The 15,366-nt window shown below is 40.5% G+C and overlaps 1 protein-coding gene across 2 annotated transcripts in view; it reads left to right on the top strand.

The window, feature by feature from the left end:
* The first annotated feature begins 9,034 nt into the window (after window positions 1–9,034).
* The window catches only part of LOC114263795 (DExH-box ATP-dependent RNA helicase DExH5, mitochondrial), a 33,177-nt gene continuing 26,845 nt past the window's right edge, over window positions 9,035–15,366 (top strand). The window contains exons 1-6 of one of the 2 annotated variants that reach the window (XM_028204383.2): window positions 9,035–9,565; window positions 11,172–11,326; window positions 11,406–11,493; window positions 11,765–12,004; window positions 13,343–13,438; window positions 15,073–15,261. In XM_028204383.2, coding sequence (XP_028060184.2) covers window positions 9,257–9,565; window positions 11,172–11,326; window positions 11,406–11,493; window positions 11,765–12,004; window positions 13,343–13,438; window positions 15,073–15,261 — 1,077 coding nt within the window. In that variant the 5' untranslated portion in view covers window positions 9,035–9,256. The remainder of the gene's footprint in view (window positions 9,566–11,171; window positions 11,327–11,405; window positions 11,494–11,764; window positions 12,005–13,342; window positions 13,439–15,072; window positions 15,262–15,366) is intronic. The other variant, XM_082870841.1, reaches the window with a different exon arrangement.

Below are 15,366 nucleotides of genomic sequence, written 5' to 3'. Positions count from 1 at the left end.
CAGGGGCCCACCAATTTGACAAGTATTTAATTTAACAATTACAAAGCATGGCAGCAAAGCAAATACAAACTTGGCCTACTAAAAAAGTTTTGGGTGGGCCGAGATGCTCTTACTTATTCTTATATAAATATATAAATCTAGTTTTCTTGTAAATTGGAGGGACGAGATCCGTCTATAAACGCAAAGGTAGTACATTTTGAACAAATCAGGCCGATGAACAACAATGGCTTCCACACAATAAATTTGAATGCAAGGCAGGGGGCAAATGAAGTGGGTAAAAATTAATCAAGTCTTGGTGCTAGGTCCATTGCGATGCTCACTCCAAGTGGAGCTGGGTCGGACCTCAGCCCTATGGCCAACACTTGCTCCGAAGCAAGACAATCATAGGAGTTTGGCCCAATGTACGAGCGTCACTCCAAAGTGGGGCGAGCAACATGGTGGACCTTCTGGATGGACAGAACCACTCCGAAGTGGGTTGAGCAACATGCTGGACCTCCTGGTTGGACAACCGTTCTAGAGCAGACCAACTTAGAGAATGCCAATTCACTAAAGATCTTTCTTGGGCCCACAAGAGACAAACAACCCTGCTCCTTCCCCTCTGTATGAACAGAACGTGGAGATATGGAGGCGCAGAGGGACAAGGTGCATTTATGACAGACCTGCATCTGAATGACAGGCGGAGTGGTCGTCCTCCTCCAATGAGAGATGTCCGCTAATGAGACAAACAAAACAGACCTGCACCTGAGTGTCAGGCGGAGTGGTCGTCCTCCTCCAAAAGGAGACGACCACGAATAAGACACATTGGACAGATGGCGGAGAGAGAAGGACTTGAACGACAAACAACCTTCTCCTATAAAAGGTGAACACTATTCACCCTCAAGGGATCCGAAATCCACACACTTAACACATATACACTCTTTGTATTCTCTATTCTTTCTTCTTTCTCTCCCTGAGTCCCTGACTTTACCATCGGAGGGGTTTCCGACCAAACCCCGGTCGGGCAGCCTCACCGTTTGTTACTCTGTGCAGATCTTCAATTCCTAAAGCCTGCTGTTCATCCAGGAAGTTCAACCCTTCTTCACAGTTATTTCAAAATTAACTTATAGATGATATCTTTGTGATTTATGACTCGTTTATAAATTAACTATTTTAATTGATTTTTTATAAAATTATATATATATATAAATAGAGAAAGTAATGTTATAATTTTGAGTGACTTTTTTACTATTTTATTCACTCTCCAAATGAGGCCTTAAAGCATTAGATTTACTTTGTTGGCTATTTCCTACAGTGAAATTTCAATATATTTTTACATATAAATTTTAAAATTGATAGGTAGAAATGAAAAATGAAGGAGTAATCATTTTGATTTTAAAGGTTAAAATCTCAAAGTTGAGGGGTAAAAAATGATAAAATTATTTGAATGTTTATGTTATTTTTTTTTTTTGTAATAGTAAAAGTATACTGTATTTGAACGGTGATATCTTATTATTTATATATATATAAATCTATAAATAAAATAAAAGTTAACAAAAAAATTACTAATTTGTTAGCAGTAAAATCATGGGTTTTGAAGATATAAAGATATATATTTTTTTAATTTTATAATTTGTTGAGGAGTGGTGTTTGTGGCTATGATGACAATGGTAATTTGGGGTAGAATACAATAAAATAGATGTTGTACGGGGAGTAAATATTCGTCATTATCCGTACTCTCCGTGTCTAAGATTCGCTTTGCTCTGAATAACCTGAAAATACAACGACGGTGAACTACCCGGAGGGTGTGCTATCGGAAAACCCCTCTGACAGTCAAGTTAACACCCTTAGAGAAGAAGAAAAAGAGAGAGGAGACAAAGTGGTAGGTGAGCTCTGATCACAAGATTTCCCAGACCTGTGTATGGAGGCGCAGCACCGTTTTATATAGTTTCTGCACGCGCCTCTACGTCCATTCCCCTCTGAACGCATGGACCTGCTCTCCTCTTACGTTCTCCCATGTATCAACGCTAATACAGCTAAACACCAAATGACGAAACCACCAAATGGTATTGACACGTGTGGATGATGGAATCTTCCTCCCGCAGCCCTGATGCGCCGCATAGCACTTCCCACCGAGCTATGCTAAGTGCAATGCCACACCCTCACTTTAGGACCGTGCTACTTGTCTGGTCTCGTCGATAGTTCTTAATTATAAGCTCAACTAAGCTCCACAATCATGACCGAGCTTCCACTCGATCGAGTCTAATCTTCTAAGGACAAATCCTGTCTAACTTAGCAGGATGCACAACTCCACCGGGCTGAAGGTTCAAAGTTGTCCTAACTTGACTAGATTGAATCTTCCATCTTGTGTGCACCTAACGCTTGACCAAGTAGAGACCCCGGACTCTGGCCCAAACTAGCTCGGCCCATCATGTTAGAGAGCCATCGAGGGTAGTACACCTCCTAGATAGCCCTTGCTTCCAGCAAGTTCTTCACCTCTTCCGCCACCACCTCGGCGTAATGAAGTATCGATCTTCGTGTTTTTTAAATGACAAGCCGGGTGTTGGGGAAAACATTGAGTTGATAGAAAATGAAGCTTGGATCGACGCCAAGCATGTCGTAAGGCACCCATGCAAACACTTTGATGTTTGCCACCAAGAAATTGACCATCTCTAATCGTTCTTGAGCGGTCAAGCTGGATCTCAATAGAAATAACTTCTCAGGATCGCTCTCATTGATCCTTACCTCTACCAAGTCTTCAACAGCCTTCTTTTCGACCCTGGTATCTACATCGTCCAGGACACTTTGATTTTCCGGTCCTTCGATCATTTGTACAAAACCTTTGGCTGCTCGGCTTCCGTTCACGGTCACGAAACACTGCTTGGCCATGACTTGATCACCCCAAATTTCTTCTATTATCCTGGGGGTGGAAGGGAACCTCATGACTTTGTGGTAAGTCGACGCCACCGCTTGCATGACATGAAGCCATTCTTTACCTAAGATCAAGTTATATGTTGAGGACACCTTTAGGACCTAGAACTCCACTTGCTTGACGACCGACCCACTTTTGACCGGTAGGATGATCTTTCCTACTGGCCATCCCAGCTGTGAGTTGAAGCCGACCAATGGTAAGGTTTCTGGGGCCAAGTCTCTGTCATTCACTTAAGCTGTTTGAAGGCGTCATAATACATTATTTCAACCGAGCTGCCTTGGTCGATCAAAATGCGCCTAATGTCAAAATCCTTAACGTGAAATGTGACCACCAATGCGTCATTATGTGGCGTCTGAATGCGGTCAAGATCTTGGCTTGAAAAGCTGAGTACGTTTTTTTGCCTCGGTCTTGTCCCTCTTGACTGCGGGCTAGACAGATAGCACTTCAAGCATGTGCTCTACCTTTTTTATCATTCCCCGGAGCTCACATACCCGCGCCGGCTCAACAATCCATGGATCAAGTTGATTACGCCTTGGGGGGGCGTCTAAGGCATCCAAACCGTTAGGTTCGGCTGGAGCTTGGGGCATTACCTTGACGCCTCTATCAATATAATGGTCCAAGTGGCCAGCAGCCACCAACTCCTCCAGATGTTGTTTCAAAGGCCAAAAGTCCTCGGTACGGTGCCCTCGCTTATTGTGAAAGGTGCAACAATATTGTGGATTGAAGCCCCGTTGTGCGTCGCCCAACTTTAGCTAGAAACATGACGTATGTCTCGTCGCGGATCTCGCTAAGGATGCGGTAGATTGGGATCTTGAAAACCGTAGTGATGCCTGTTCGGGAGTTCAACTTTATTTTTGCATCTTTTGCGGCATTGTGGGGGTAGTCAGCTCGGTCATTGCGACCTTTATCCCGATTGTTGTGGTTACCACTGCAATCTGATTATCTTTTACGGTTATTTGGACGGTTTTCCTCCTGTCCAACCGCGTGAACCTTTCCGGCCACCATCTTGTTCGTCGCTACCGGATTCGCCTTCACGGTAGCTACGGTCTCATCATCCTCAACTCGGATATGCTCGTTGATACGTTGCATTAGCAGCTTCATGGTAGTTGGTTGACTTATAGCAAGCGAGTCCCGCAGTCTATGTCCGACCGGGAGACCGCGCTTGTATTGGGTGATTGCCAGGTTGGTTAGGAAATCGAGAATTTCGTTAAAGGTTTCCCAATACTTGGCGTTGTATGCCTTAAGTAAGTCGCTTGGTTCTATCTTGACGATGAGAAGGTGGTCGACTTCCTTAGACATTTTGGTGCTGGTTTTAAATAGGGTTACAAACGCCTCCGCCAGCTGCTGCCACCTCTTGATACTTTCCTCCGACAGCCTCTCGAACCACTTTAGGCCCAACTCACCCAAACTTAATGGGAAAATAAGACACATAAGGGCGTCATTTCGCCTGTAGCCAGCCATGACTTGTCAGTAGTGGCTTTACGTTCATATATGGATTAGTTTTTCCGTCGTAGAGTGTAAACTTGGGTTGGTGGAAGCCTGCAGAAAGTGGTGTGATTTCTATCTCGAGGGAAAAATGAGTGGCACTTAGCCTTGCCAAATCTTTGTCTAAAGACACATGTGCAGCTGGGCGTGGTGGCGGCATTACGACTTCTTCACTGGCACTAGCATGACTTCCGCGGGATAGCCGTTGCAATGCCGGCACCTTTGTGCCTCACACCGGCGCGCTCACTTTTCCAGGACATCCCTCAAATCCTCCGAACGGGCAAAGTAAGAGTATCTCGACGTCGTCAACGGACTTGAGGGACGATAACTGCTATCTCGCGCACAAGACTTCTCCACCGACTGGCCAGAGTCACCAACCTCATAGTTTTTGGTGATAGAAAGGGAGGGGGTCCTCCGTTGGTTTTAGCTGCCTGAGCGACGGGATAGGTTGCGCTCACTGTGTTTACCTACTCCAGCAACACCCTTTTCTTTGACTTGCTGCTTCAAAACTTCTATCTCCGCTACCATTTTCCTAATGATAGCATCTTGGTCTCTCAGTTTGTGCTCCAGACGATGATCGTGTGACTCTTTTCACCGCTTGTGCCCATCTAGTGTCACGACCCAAACCCGGCCCTATGGGTTTAGCACCGTAACCGGCCAGTAATCCGAGATTACCGAAGGCCTACAGAACAGTAATATAGAAAAATAGAGTACAGGGCCTGGCGGAAGCCAATACAGTAAATAAATAATGTCCATTGAGCTGTGACAGTCTGTATGCCAAAAAGATTTTTCATACATTCATACATAAACAGTATAGAACAGTATGCAATATTTACAATCATTCAGATTAGGGACTCAATCCCTACATAATAGTACGGAAACATTCAGTCTATACAGAACAGTAAAACAGTACAGAAGGGGGAAGTGTAAAACACCCCTAAGCCTTAACACAATAGGCTCGGAACCTCGCGGTGAGGCACAATGGTTGGCTTGACAAAACAGGAGTAACCCTGACGCTCCTAGCTGCGGTCTGGTGCCTGAACACCTACATATATATATGAGCAGTGAGCTAAAGCCCAGTAAATAACATAATGCGTAAAGAGGTTGAGAATGAATGTCCTTACAGTAATGAAAACCGTTCATTTAAACAGTAGTTCAGTTGTTCAGTCAGTACAGTCATATGCGGTACATCCATTAGCATAACAGTACAGTAAACAGTAGGTCTTAAAAGACCGAGCAGTAATGATGGCCATCAGTCAGTAAGCAGTAGTGGTTCCACGAGGGAACCGACAGAGAATTCTGTCACAGTAACAGTAAACAGTAGATGCTAAGGATGCCACAATACAGTTCAGAATATAGGACATACATTCATTCAATTAACAGTAACCAGTTCAGTAAACAGTACAGTTCATTTTGTTCAGAAGATATTCGTTTATGAACATATCTTTACACAATCGTTACTCACAGAATTTGGGCTACAGTATGCTAGAGCGTGTCTCTCCAGTCGCCAACCCTACACAGTTAACAGATTGAACACACACTAAGCTACACAGTTGGGAAATAACATAACTTAATCCCTAATATGCTTCGGTGAGTTCTACATCTATATCCTCATTAAGATGTCTTAAACTAGGCCTAAGAATGCCTAGGATGGGATGAGGATGCAAAGATGCTATCAGAAAACAGTTTCAGAAAAACAGAGTCCCGCTCGAGCGCATGCTTCCCCGCTCGAGCGGTTATGCAACAAAGGTACACGCTCGAGCGTAAACTTTCCCGCTCGAGCGTACTGTAAAAGTACTGGATGGGTGAAATCTCCGCTCGACGCCCGCTCGAGCTTGAGACATGACTCCGCTCGAGCTCCCAATCCTCCGCTCGAGCGGACTGTAAAACAGTGCAGAGAGATGCTGGATGCTCGAATTCTCCGCTCGAGCGCCAAGTTCCCCGCTCGAGCGGAAGTGCAGAATCTGGGAACTTCCAGATTGCACCTCCAAGCTCAAACTCAAATCTAAATGCATCAAAACTCGACCTCTTGGGCTGTATTTCCAGAAAACACTTGTAAACACATAGCACAACATGTTTTAAAGCTCAATTTTGAGAAACCAAAGCCCAAGGGTGTTTAATTCAAACTCAATTTCAAACCATTTTCAAGAACATGAAGAACATGCAAACATGCATGAATTCAAATCGATTCAAAGCTCCAATTTGATGCTCTAAGGAGCCAATTCTTTTCAAAACATGGTGAAATCATGGACTTAACATAATTATGAACATGCATGTCACATTTTTGCCATGAAAACAACTCAAAACTCAACCAAGAACACATGCAAGCATGGAATGAGCTTCTTTCAACATGTATGCACCAAAACATGGCTTAGCTCTACAATTGAAGCATGAATTGTGCAAGAATGCATTCTAAGACAACAACAAGAAGATGAATATCCTACCTTAGTCTTGTGTTCAAGGTCTAGGAGCTCAAAGTAGCAATCAACACTTCAATTCCAAGCAATTCAAGCCAAAACTCTCAAGAACAAATCAACCCTCTCTCACTCTCTAACTTGGGTCGGTTGAGTGCAAGAATAGGAGAAGAAAAGTGTGTTTTGATCACATACGTGGAGTGTAATAAGGCTCAAGAGGTGTGAAGTGGTGGCCACTAAGTGGCGAAACGGTAAATAAGCCAAACTATGCGATTAATCAATATTTAATCCAATTTAATCATACCTAATCAGTTTTCAGATAATTATACCATAAAATCACATTAATTAAGAGGGTCCTAAAACACTAATCAATTTCTAATTCGGCCGCCGATAAGGCCTTCAATTAGCAGTTCAACCATATAAGCATGAATAGATAATCACACAGTCAAACAGATAGAATGCAGTTCAAACAGATATACTCAATCACTTCAGTTTCAATTTCAGTTAGTCAGTTCAGTACCTTCATCAGGTCAATTATCAATCATGATCAGTTCAGTTATCAGTAATCAATGTTTAACGGTAATCAGTGGTGAGGGTTATTACATCTAGGCTCTTCGAGTGGTCATTGCTCCTTACGTGCTTGTCTCGTACATCTCTGGGAGGCACTCTATAAGAAGTTTCCAGGCTAGCCATGGTCGGGATGGCTAGAGGACCATCTCTTCTCCAGACGGACTCCAGAGTGATGCCATCGATGGCAGTTAACGAAATGTCGTCGTTGTTCGCCACGAAAGATGATCGGATAAGCGAGGATGGAGGACAAGGTTTTGTCTGTCAAAGCTTCCCATAGACAACGCTAATTGCATGGGGAGCAAATATTCGTCGTTGTCCGTACTCCTTGTGTCCAAACTTCGCTTCGCTCCGAATAACTTGAGAATACAACGACGGTGAGCTACCCAGCGGGTGTGCTACCGGAAAATCCCTCCAACGGTCAAATTAACACCCTTAGAGAAGAAGAGAGAGAGAAAGAGAGAGAGAAAAAAAAAAAGGAAAAAAAAAAAACAAAGTGGTAGGTGAGCTCTGATCACAAGATTTCCCAAACCTGTGTATGGAGGCGCAACACCGTTTATAGTTTCTGTGCGTGCCTCTGCATCCATTCCTCTCTTGAGGTGTGGACCTGTTCTCTTCTTACGTTCTCCCACGTGTCAACGATAATACAACTAAACACCAAATGATGAAACCACCAAACAGTATTGACGCATGCGGATGACAATATTTTCCTCCTGTGACCTCGGTGTGCCGCGTGGCACTTCCTACCGAGCTATGCTTAGTGCGGTGCCACGCCCTCACCTTAGGACCATGCTACTCGTCTTGTCTCGTTTGTGATTCCTAATCGTAGGCTCAACCGAGCTCTATAATCATGACCGAGCTTCCGTTCGATCGAGTCCAGTCTTCTGAGAACAAATCCCGTCCAACTCCACCGGGCTGAAGGTTCAAAGTTGTCCCAACTTGACTAGCTTGAATCTTCCATCTGGCGTGCACCTAACATTTGACCAAGTAGAGATCCCGGACTCCGCCCCAAACTAGCTTGACCCATTATTAAGTTATAAATGTCCATCTTAAATGGAATTCTTATAATTGATGGTAAATTTTAAAATTGTGAAAGAGTTAATATAATTATATTAAAATTATAAGATTATTATACGTGTAATTTAATTAAACTTAATTTACAAAATAAAAATAAAAATAAAAATAAAGTCTATGTTTGGTTGTATTTTTTAAATATATTTCTATCATTTTATTTGCGTTTAATGTTTGTTTACGGTTTTCAAAAGTTAATTGTACTTTCAATTTTGAAAACTCTGTCCGAGGCGAGAAAATTTGTACTAAACGGTCGTCCCGCCAGACGTCCCATCGATTGACTGGAGCAGTAATTTTTTTTTTGACACATGTTAATTTTCATATATTCAATAAAAAAAAATTTTAAAAATTTTTATGAGCTTTAAATAGAATTTTGAGTTGTGTATTTAGTTATGAGTTGTAAATTTTTGTATCAAATATCATATGCCACATAAAAAAATTCCCACTCAATTCAAAAAAAATTTTAAAATTCATTTACCAAACAAATTTTTCATACTTAAATCATAATTTCAAAACTCACAAATTTAAAACACAAATCTTATTCTAAATTAAATTATATTTAAAAAACTCTACCAAATCTATCAAAAATACAAATAACGATGTTGTACTTGAAGTAGTGTCGAAGCTATGATCAGCCAGCCCAAAAGAATCAATATAGTACTTGAAATCAACCAGTCGTGCACAATGAAATTCACCGAAGAATCTCCAAAACCTTGCATTAACGCTGCTCATACTTAGCTCCAATTTCTCCATCTACATTTATTCACCTCAAAACCCTAATCCATAAAACCACCACCACCTCGCTGCCGCAATGAAGGACCGGTCGCCACCGTCATCGTACGGCGCCGTCTACGTTCCTCCCCACCGCCTCCGCTCCGTCATCACTACCCCTGCTTCGTCCAATCACTCTTCCTCTGCTTCCGTCGTCGACTCCAAGACTGTCAGCACCAACAGCTTCGCAAACCCTAGAGCCAATCCCTACCCTTACTTGCCCCACAATCAGTATCAACACAATCAACAGCACCAACAGCAGCAGCGAAAGAAGAATTATCAGTTCGTTTTCGACGATGATTTTTGCGAGGCAGGTTCCGATCGTGACATCGAGCCTTCGTCCAATCCAGTGAGTCTCTCGATGTCTCTCTGATTTTAAGTTGACTTTTGTTTAATCAGTGTGGTCGTGAAGTGAAATTACTTGGCTATGCCAAAGCTGAAATAATTTATTGTTAAGGTGGACTGGCAATTTCAATTCGAGGTCCACATGCTTACATTTTGTTTCAGAAAATAAGACTGTAAACTGTATGATTGAATTCAAAATCTGAAAATTGAAATGAATCTGAAAAATTTGAAAGTTGAGAGATTTGAATTTAAAAAAGAATAAATAAATTGAATATTGTGCATAACTGCCCATATAACTGATATAGGGGTATTTTTGAAAAACCCAAAATCTGAGACATAAACACCAGAGAAGACTTCTCTTTTATAGTAGTACTAGATATATATATACCTTTATTCAGTACTTCACTTGGTAATATCAAGGTGGGGTTATATACTTGAATCTGCCGTCTATTATACTATGAGAAAAGGTATTTGTCACCTGATTTATTTCACTATACTATTTTACCCTCTAGGTGTATTTATTCAATTCAAGACAATGGGCATATTTAATAAAGGGCAAATTTTACTTTAATGTGCATGTGCAAACTACCCATATCATTTGGAAATAACTATAATGTTCTTGTGGTTTGTGGACTAAATGAAATATACCGTCAAACGTTCTATCCAAATTAACATTAAGTGTGAAACATGTGCTAGGTCATAAGGGGGTTATGTTCTTATTTTCAAATATCAGAGGTAAATCACACATGGAGTAAAGCAAATGGGGTTAAAGTCAATTTTATCTTTCAAAAAAATGACAAAATGCCATTGATTTACTTATATACAATACTATTCTAGCCTTTTTGCTTAAGGAGCTAACGGGCCTAACGGTACACTTTAGTCTACAAAACACATAGGGGTTAGGTGTTTATATCCAAATGATTAGGGGTTTATGTGCAGTTGGGCCAAAGCACTAGAGGTTAAAGTGAAGTTTGTCCTAAAATAAATGATGGATCCACTATACCACATGAGAAACCACATAGAAGGTGCAGTGTTCCGATAAAATATTCCAATGATATATAGTAGATCTCTTATAGTTTTGAATATTTTTAATGGTTAGCAGCTGTGACATTGGCCCGAAATAACACATAGGTTGGTCAATTTTATCCTAATGGTAAATTTTTGACTCAGCTGGAGTCTAAGTGACATTAGTTCTATCTAGGTTCGTAATTACGTTAAAATTACATGTTAGAACTTTATTAGCATATGTCCCTTTTTTTCCCATAGACAAGTGGGGGGAAATGTGCTAAAGAGTGCCAGAAGGAAGCAACTCTTGTGGAAGTCATTTTCTCTGTCTTCTGGATATGTCAATTTTGGTTTTCCCCTTGTTCTCATTAGCCTTTAATTTGAGCCATGTCAAGTCTGCACCTTGGTTCAGTTTCTTATGAATGTTCCATTTTTAACTGTCTTTTTTTGCCATGTCACTCGTTCATCTCGGTATCCATTGCTCTGTGTAACTGGTTTCATATTCGCTGGATTAGCTTTGTGTGTTTGTCTGTATGGACAAATGATTTCCCCCCATGGCTGTGGGTTTGTTACTGGTTGTCTGAACTTTCTACTATGTTCTACAGGGCGCTTCTATCTCTGATGACGTTGGCGGGTGGAGATGGAAGTTGACTACATTTTTACGTAGCAAGGATAAACAAGAATTGGTGTCTAGGGAGAAAAAGGATAGACATGATTTTGAGCAAATAGCGGCTTTGGCAAGCAAAATGGGTTTGTATAGGTATCTTCACTCTTCATCTAAATTTATAAGAACAGATTATTTGTCGTTACATTTGTTACTGAATGCTTTTTCTTGGCAGCCATTTATACATAAAAGTTGTCGTTGTTAGTAAGGTCCCACTGCCAAACTATAGATTTGATCTGGATGATAAGCGGCCACAGAGAGAGGTACTTTCTTGAGGTTTTCTCCACTTAATGCATCGAGTTATTGTTTGACCAAATTCTGATTTCTTTGGTATAATGCTGTTGTGGATTTTTTAATGTTCTATAAAATAATTGGTTCCTTTTTATTTGTCCAAAACTTAATCCCTTATTTTAATTTTGAGTAAGATTAATGTTATTGCGTAGGGTGTTACGTAATGATTCCCTTCTTTTTATTATCGACAACATTTTAACCCCTTTGTTAGGCCATTTAACTGGATCTTTTAAGGATTGACAGGTGATCTTACCTCCTGGTTTACAAAGGAGAGTGGATTGTTATCTTGGAGAATGCCTTTCTCAAAAGTCAAGGAGTATGGAAGGTTTTTGGGATATTTCAAGATCAAACAGTAGCTGTAGCATTGCCACTGACGAGGGGCTTTTTGAGCAACCAGAGCCACTGCCACAGAGTAAGGCTGCCATGGAGAACATCATTTGGAAAAGAAGTTTGCAAATGCGCAGTCAGCAACAAGTTTGGCAGGTTCATACCTTCTTGGCATTTACAATAGCGTCCTTTTTGTTTAATTATCTGAATGCATTTGTTTTGCTTGTCCTCATTTCAGAGGTTGGAAACGAGCATGTCTTTGGGTCACTTTTCTATACGTGGAAAGTGCTTTTTCTAAATCAAATCATTCATGTGTAGGTTTAGGAGATAAAACTGTTAGTGCAATTTATGGTGCTATTACATCTGTTGATTGTATAATACTTGTTTGATTGTGTCATAATGAACTTAATAACTGAATTATCAGAAACAAGAAACAAAAAACAAGAAACAAGAAACAAATGAAACAAAATAAGGACTCTCACTTGGATGTTGAGAATGATTAAATTCTTAATGCATACATGTGGTCAATCAACAACTGAAGTCTTATACCCTGTTGCTATTCTAGCACATTTTATTCCTAATAACATCTACTTTTGAAACATAAATTTATATTAATAAATATCAATTATACAAAGACAAACCTTCTATTCAGGGGAAAAAGAACACAACGAAACACGAGGAAGCCCTCCAAGTCAAATTACAATCGTAACCTCACCTAGGGTGAGGAGGAGAAAGCTTGCCTCCCACCTAGTATGATGATACAGATCATGGAGATTCTGTGTGTCCTTATCAAGATACAGTCTCCAAGGTCTCTCTAGACCACTGAAAACCTCCTGGAACCACAGCTTGAGCAAGGAGACCCCCAAAAAGAGTGTGAGTGTAGTAGTAGAGCATGCAAAGCCATCATCACAACGGGGAGAGCTGTGGTGGCAGAAGCGGATTGGGCACCTGTTCCAGCTCAGCAGATGGAAGTGACCCAGCAGTATGCACCACGCGGGAAAAAGGCTGGAGGGTGTGAAGGTGACAAGTGGATGGATAAGGACCCTCACAACAAAGAGGAGGACCACCAAGGAATAAAAGGGTTGTATAGAAACAGACACTTTAGGAAAAAGAGGAACACACACACCCCAACCCCAACCCCCCCCCCCCCCCCCCCCCCCCCCTCTCTCCATTTTGAGTGTTAGTTTGGTTTGGCCTCAATGGTAAAATGAAATCACTTTTTTTGTTTATCAAAATGTGCTTTTTTACAAATAGCCAGCCCATTTTAGTAGGTATTTCATTCATTAAAAATAAACATAGCACAAAGCTTGTTTAGGTGTTCACACTAGAAAACACATAGTGAACATAAGGACCCATAATTGTCTTCTTCTTCTTCTTATAAAGAGTGTTTTTTCTTTATTTACTTCAGGAATCATGCAAGTTATGGTAGTTTGTCTGATCCTGAATTTTTAGAATAGAATGGTACAAATGTTGTGATAAATTGATTTGTTATAGGAATCTTCAGAAGGTAGAAAGCTGCTGGAATTTCGTAGGAGTCTTCCTGCTTATAAAGAGAAGGAGGCTTTATTAATGGCCATTTCACAGAATCAGGTATGTCAGGATTTCAAATTCTGCTTTTGTTGATTGGTTGCCTGGCCCCAGGTTGCTATGAACTTCTTCTATTTGAAATGATGGAAAAAAGACTATTACAAATTTACGATGACTAAAGAGGCATGCCTTTTTTTCCTATTAATTTTTTATATTTGTGTTATTTGACTAATGAAACTTTGGCCTTACTTGTTTACCGGACATAAAGGCCGGATATGGGTGTGGGACCGAATATAATATGAGGTGGGTCCCACATTTTTTGTTTTTATCTCCCTATATCCCGTGTTTGGTTGCTCCATGTGGAGTTTGGATAGTATGTGATACAAAGGGGAGATATGTAATAACACCCCCCCCCCCAACACCCATAGTATTGTATAGCCCCCACCATTGGATATAGCTCATATTTCTTCTAAAGGTCAAAAATAATTATTCTCCTCTTATCCCATCTTATATCCTATCTTGACCAAATATAGTATAAGTGACTCCACAGTATATATAATCCATCTCATATCTTATAACATATTTATATTCCATCCTTATCTTTAGGTATTACATATCTTCCTCAAACTCTTATGTCCAATCTGGACAATCAAATGGGGCTTGTTTGTCTAAAAGGATGTGAAGTCCTTATCACCACCCACAATAATGTATAATTTTATTAAAAGTTTTTATATATATATATTTTAAAACTTGCTTTTCTTGTCTTTTGCACGTTGTTTGGATTGATGGTTTAGGAGGGAAAGTGAAGGATTTGGAGAAGAGTTAGTTAATATCATGATTGGTTTATTTTTAAGGAGGGAAAAGGAAGTGTGTGGAGGGTTATGAGGAGGAGAGCGAGTGAACATGCTAAGCATTGCGCTTTCCCTGCAAAATTGGGAGGGAACGGAAGGGAAGTAAAGTGCTTCTCATAATAATATTTTGTAATACCTAATGTGTCCCTCACCCCTTAATTAAGTATTGTGTAGCCAAATAAGTTGGAGGATACCTCCTCTGTTCCCTTTTCCTTCCTTCCCTTCTCCTCTTAACTAACTTTTCCCTTCACTCTCCCTCCCCTCAATTAGAGCCCCAAAAGTTTGTAACCAATTCCTATTATGGCCCCATTTGGGATGCCAAAGTATGGCTAAAATAGCCAGTTAAGAGAAAAAAGGCTAAAATAGCTAGTAAAACAAAATGTCACATCAAAACCATAGCCATTTTACATTCTCTCACAACCATCAAATCAACTACAAAAAAAAAGAAAAGAAAAAAAAAAGCCAACTATCATCCAAAACACAACTTTTTTAGCCAGGCTAAAATAGCCAAATAGCCAAAAAGTCAACTAAAATAGCCAAGTTCCCAAACAGGACCTATGTATGGAGTAGTGTAGACTTAATCTTTTTTATCCACGAGAATGGTAAATGATTTTGTCTTTATTAGCTACAACACCAAATGATGAATTGTGGTTGCTCTACTTGATTTGGATACGTGGGTGGTGTCCCCTTAAAGCCTTTATATTGCACATCTTTAATTATCAGGATTTGTAACTTTATAAATGATATAACTTGTTTTGAGTAGTGTTTATGTCCCTTTTCTTTTTCCCACCGGCATTAAGTGATTTGGTGCAATTCTATAATAGGTAGAATTTTGTATTTTTACAGGTTGTTATCGTCTCAGGTGAAACTGGGTGTGGGAAAACCACTCAGATTCCCCAATTCATTTTAGAATCTGAGATTGAATCTGTTCGTGGAGCACAATGTAGCATTATCTGTACTCAGCCTCGACGAATATCTGCTATGTCTGTTTCTGAAAGGGTTGCCACAGAGAGGGGAGAGAAATTGGGTGAGATGGTGAGTTTTCTGATGCAAATACAGCCACTTGAGGTCACTGTGCCATCCATTACCTTTCTTGGGGTTTTTATCCTAAGTAATATTTCTCTCTTTGTTGGTTTCCTT

The sequence above is a fragment of the Camellia sinensis genome, chromosome 5 (assembly GCF_055761805.1).
Source record: "Camellia sinensis isolate YWXY chromosome 5, ASM5576180v1, whole genome shotgun sequence".
Classification (NCBI taxonomy): domain Eukaryota; kingdom Viridiplantae; phylum Streptophyta; class Magnoliopsida; order Ericales; family Theaceae; genus Camellia; species Camellia sinensis.
This window is presented reverse-complemented; position numbering and strand designations above follow the sequence as displayed.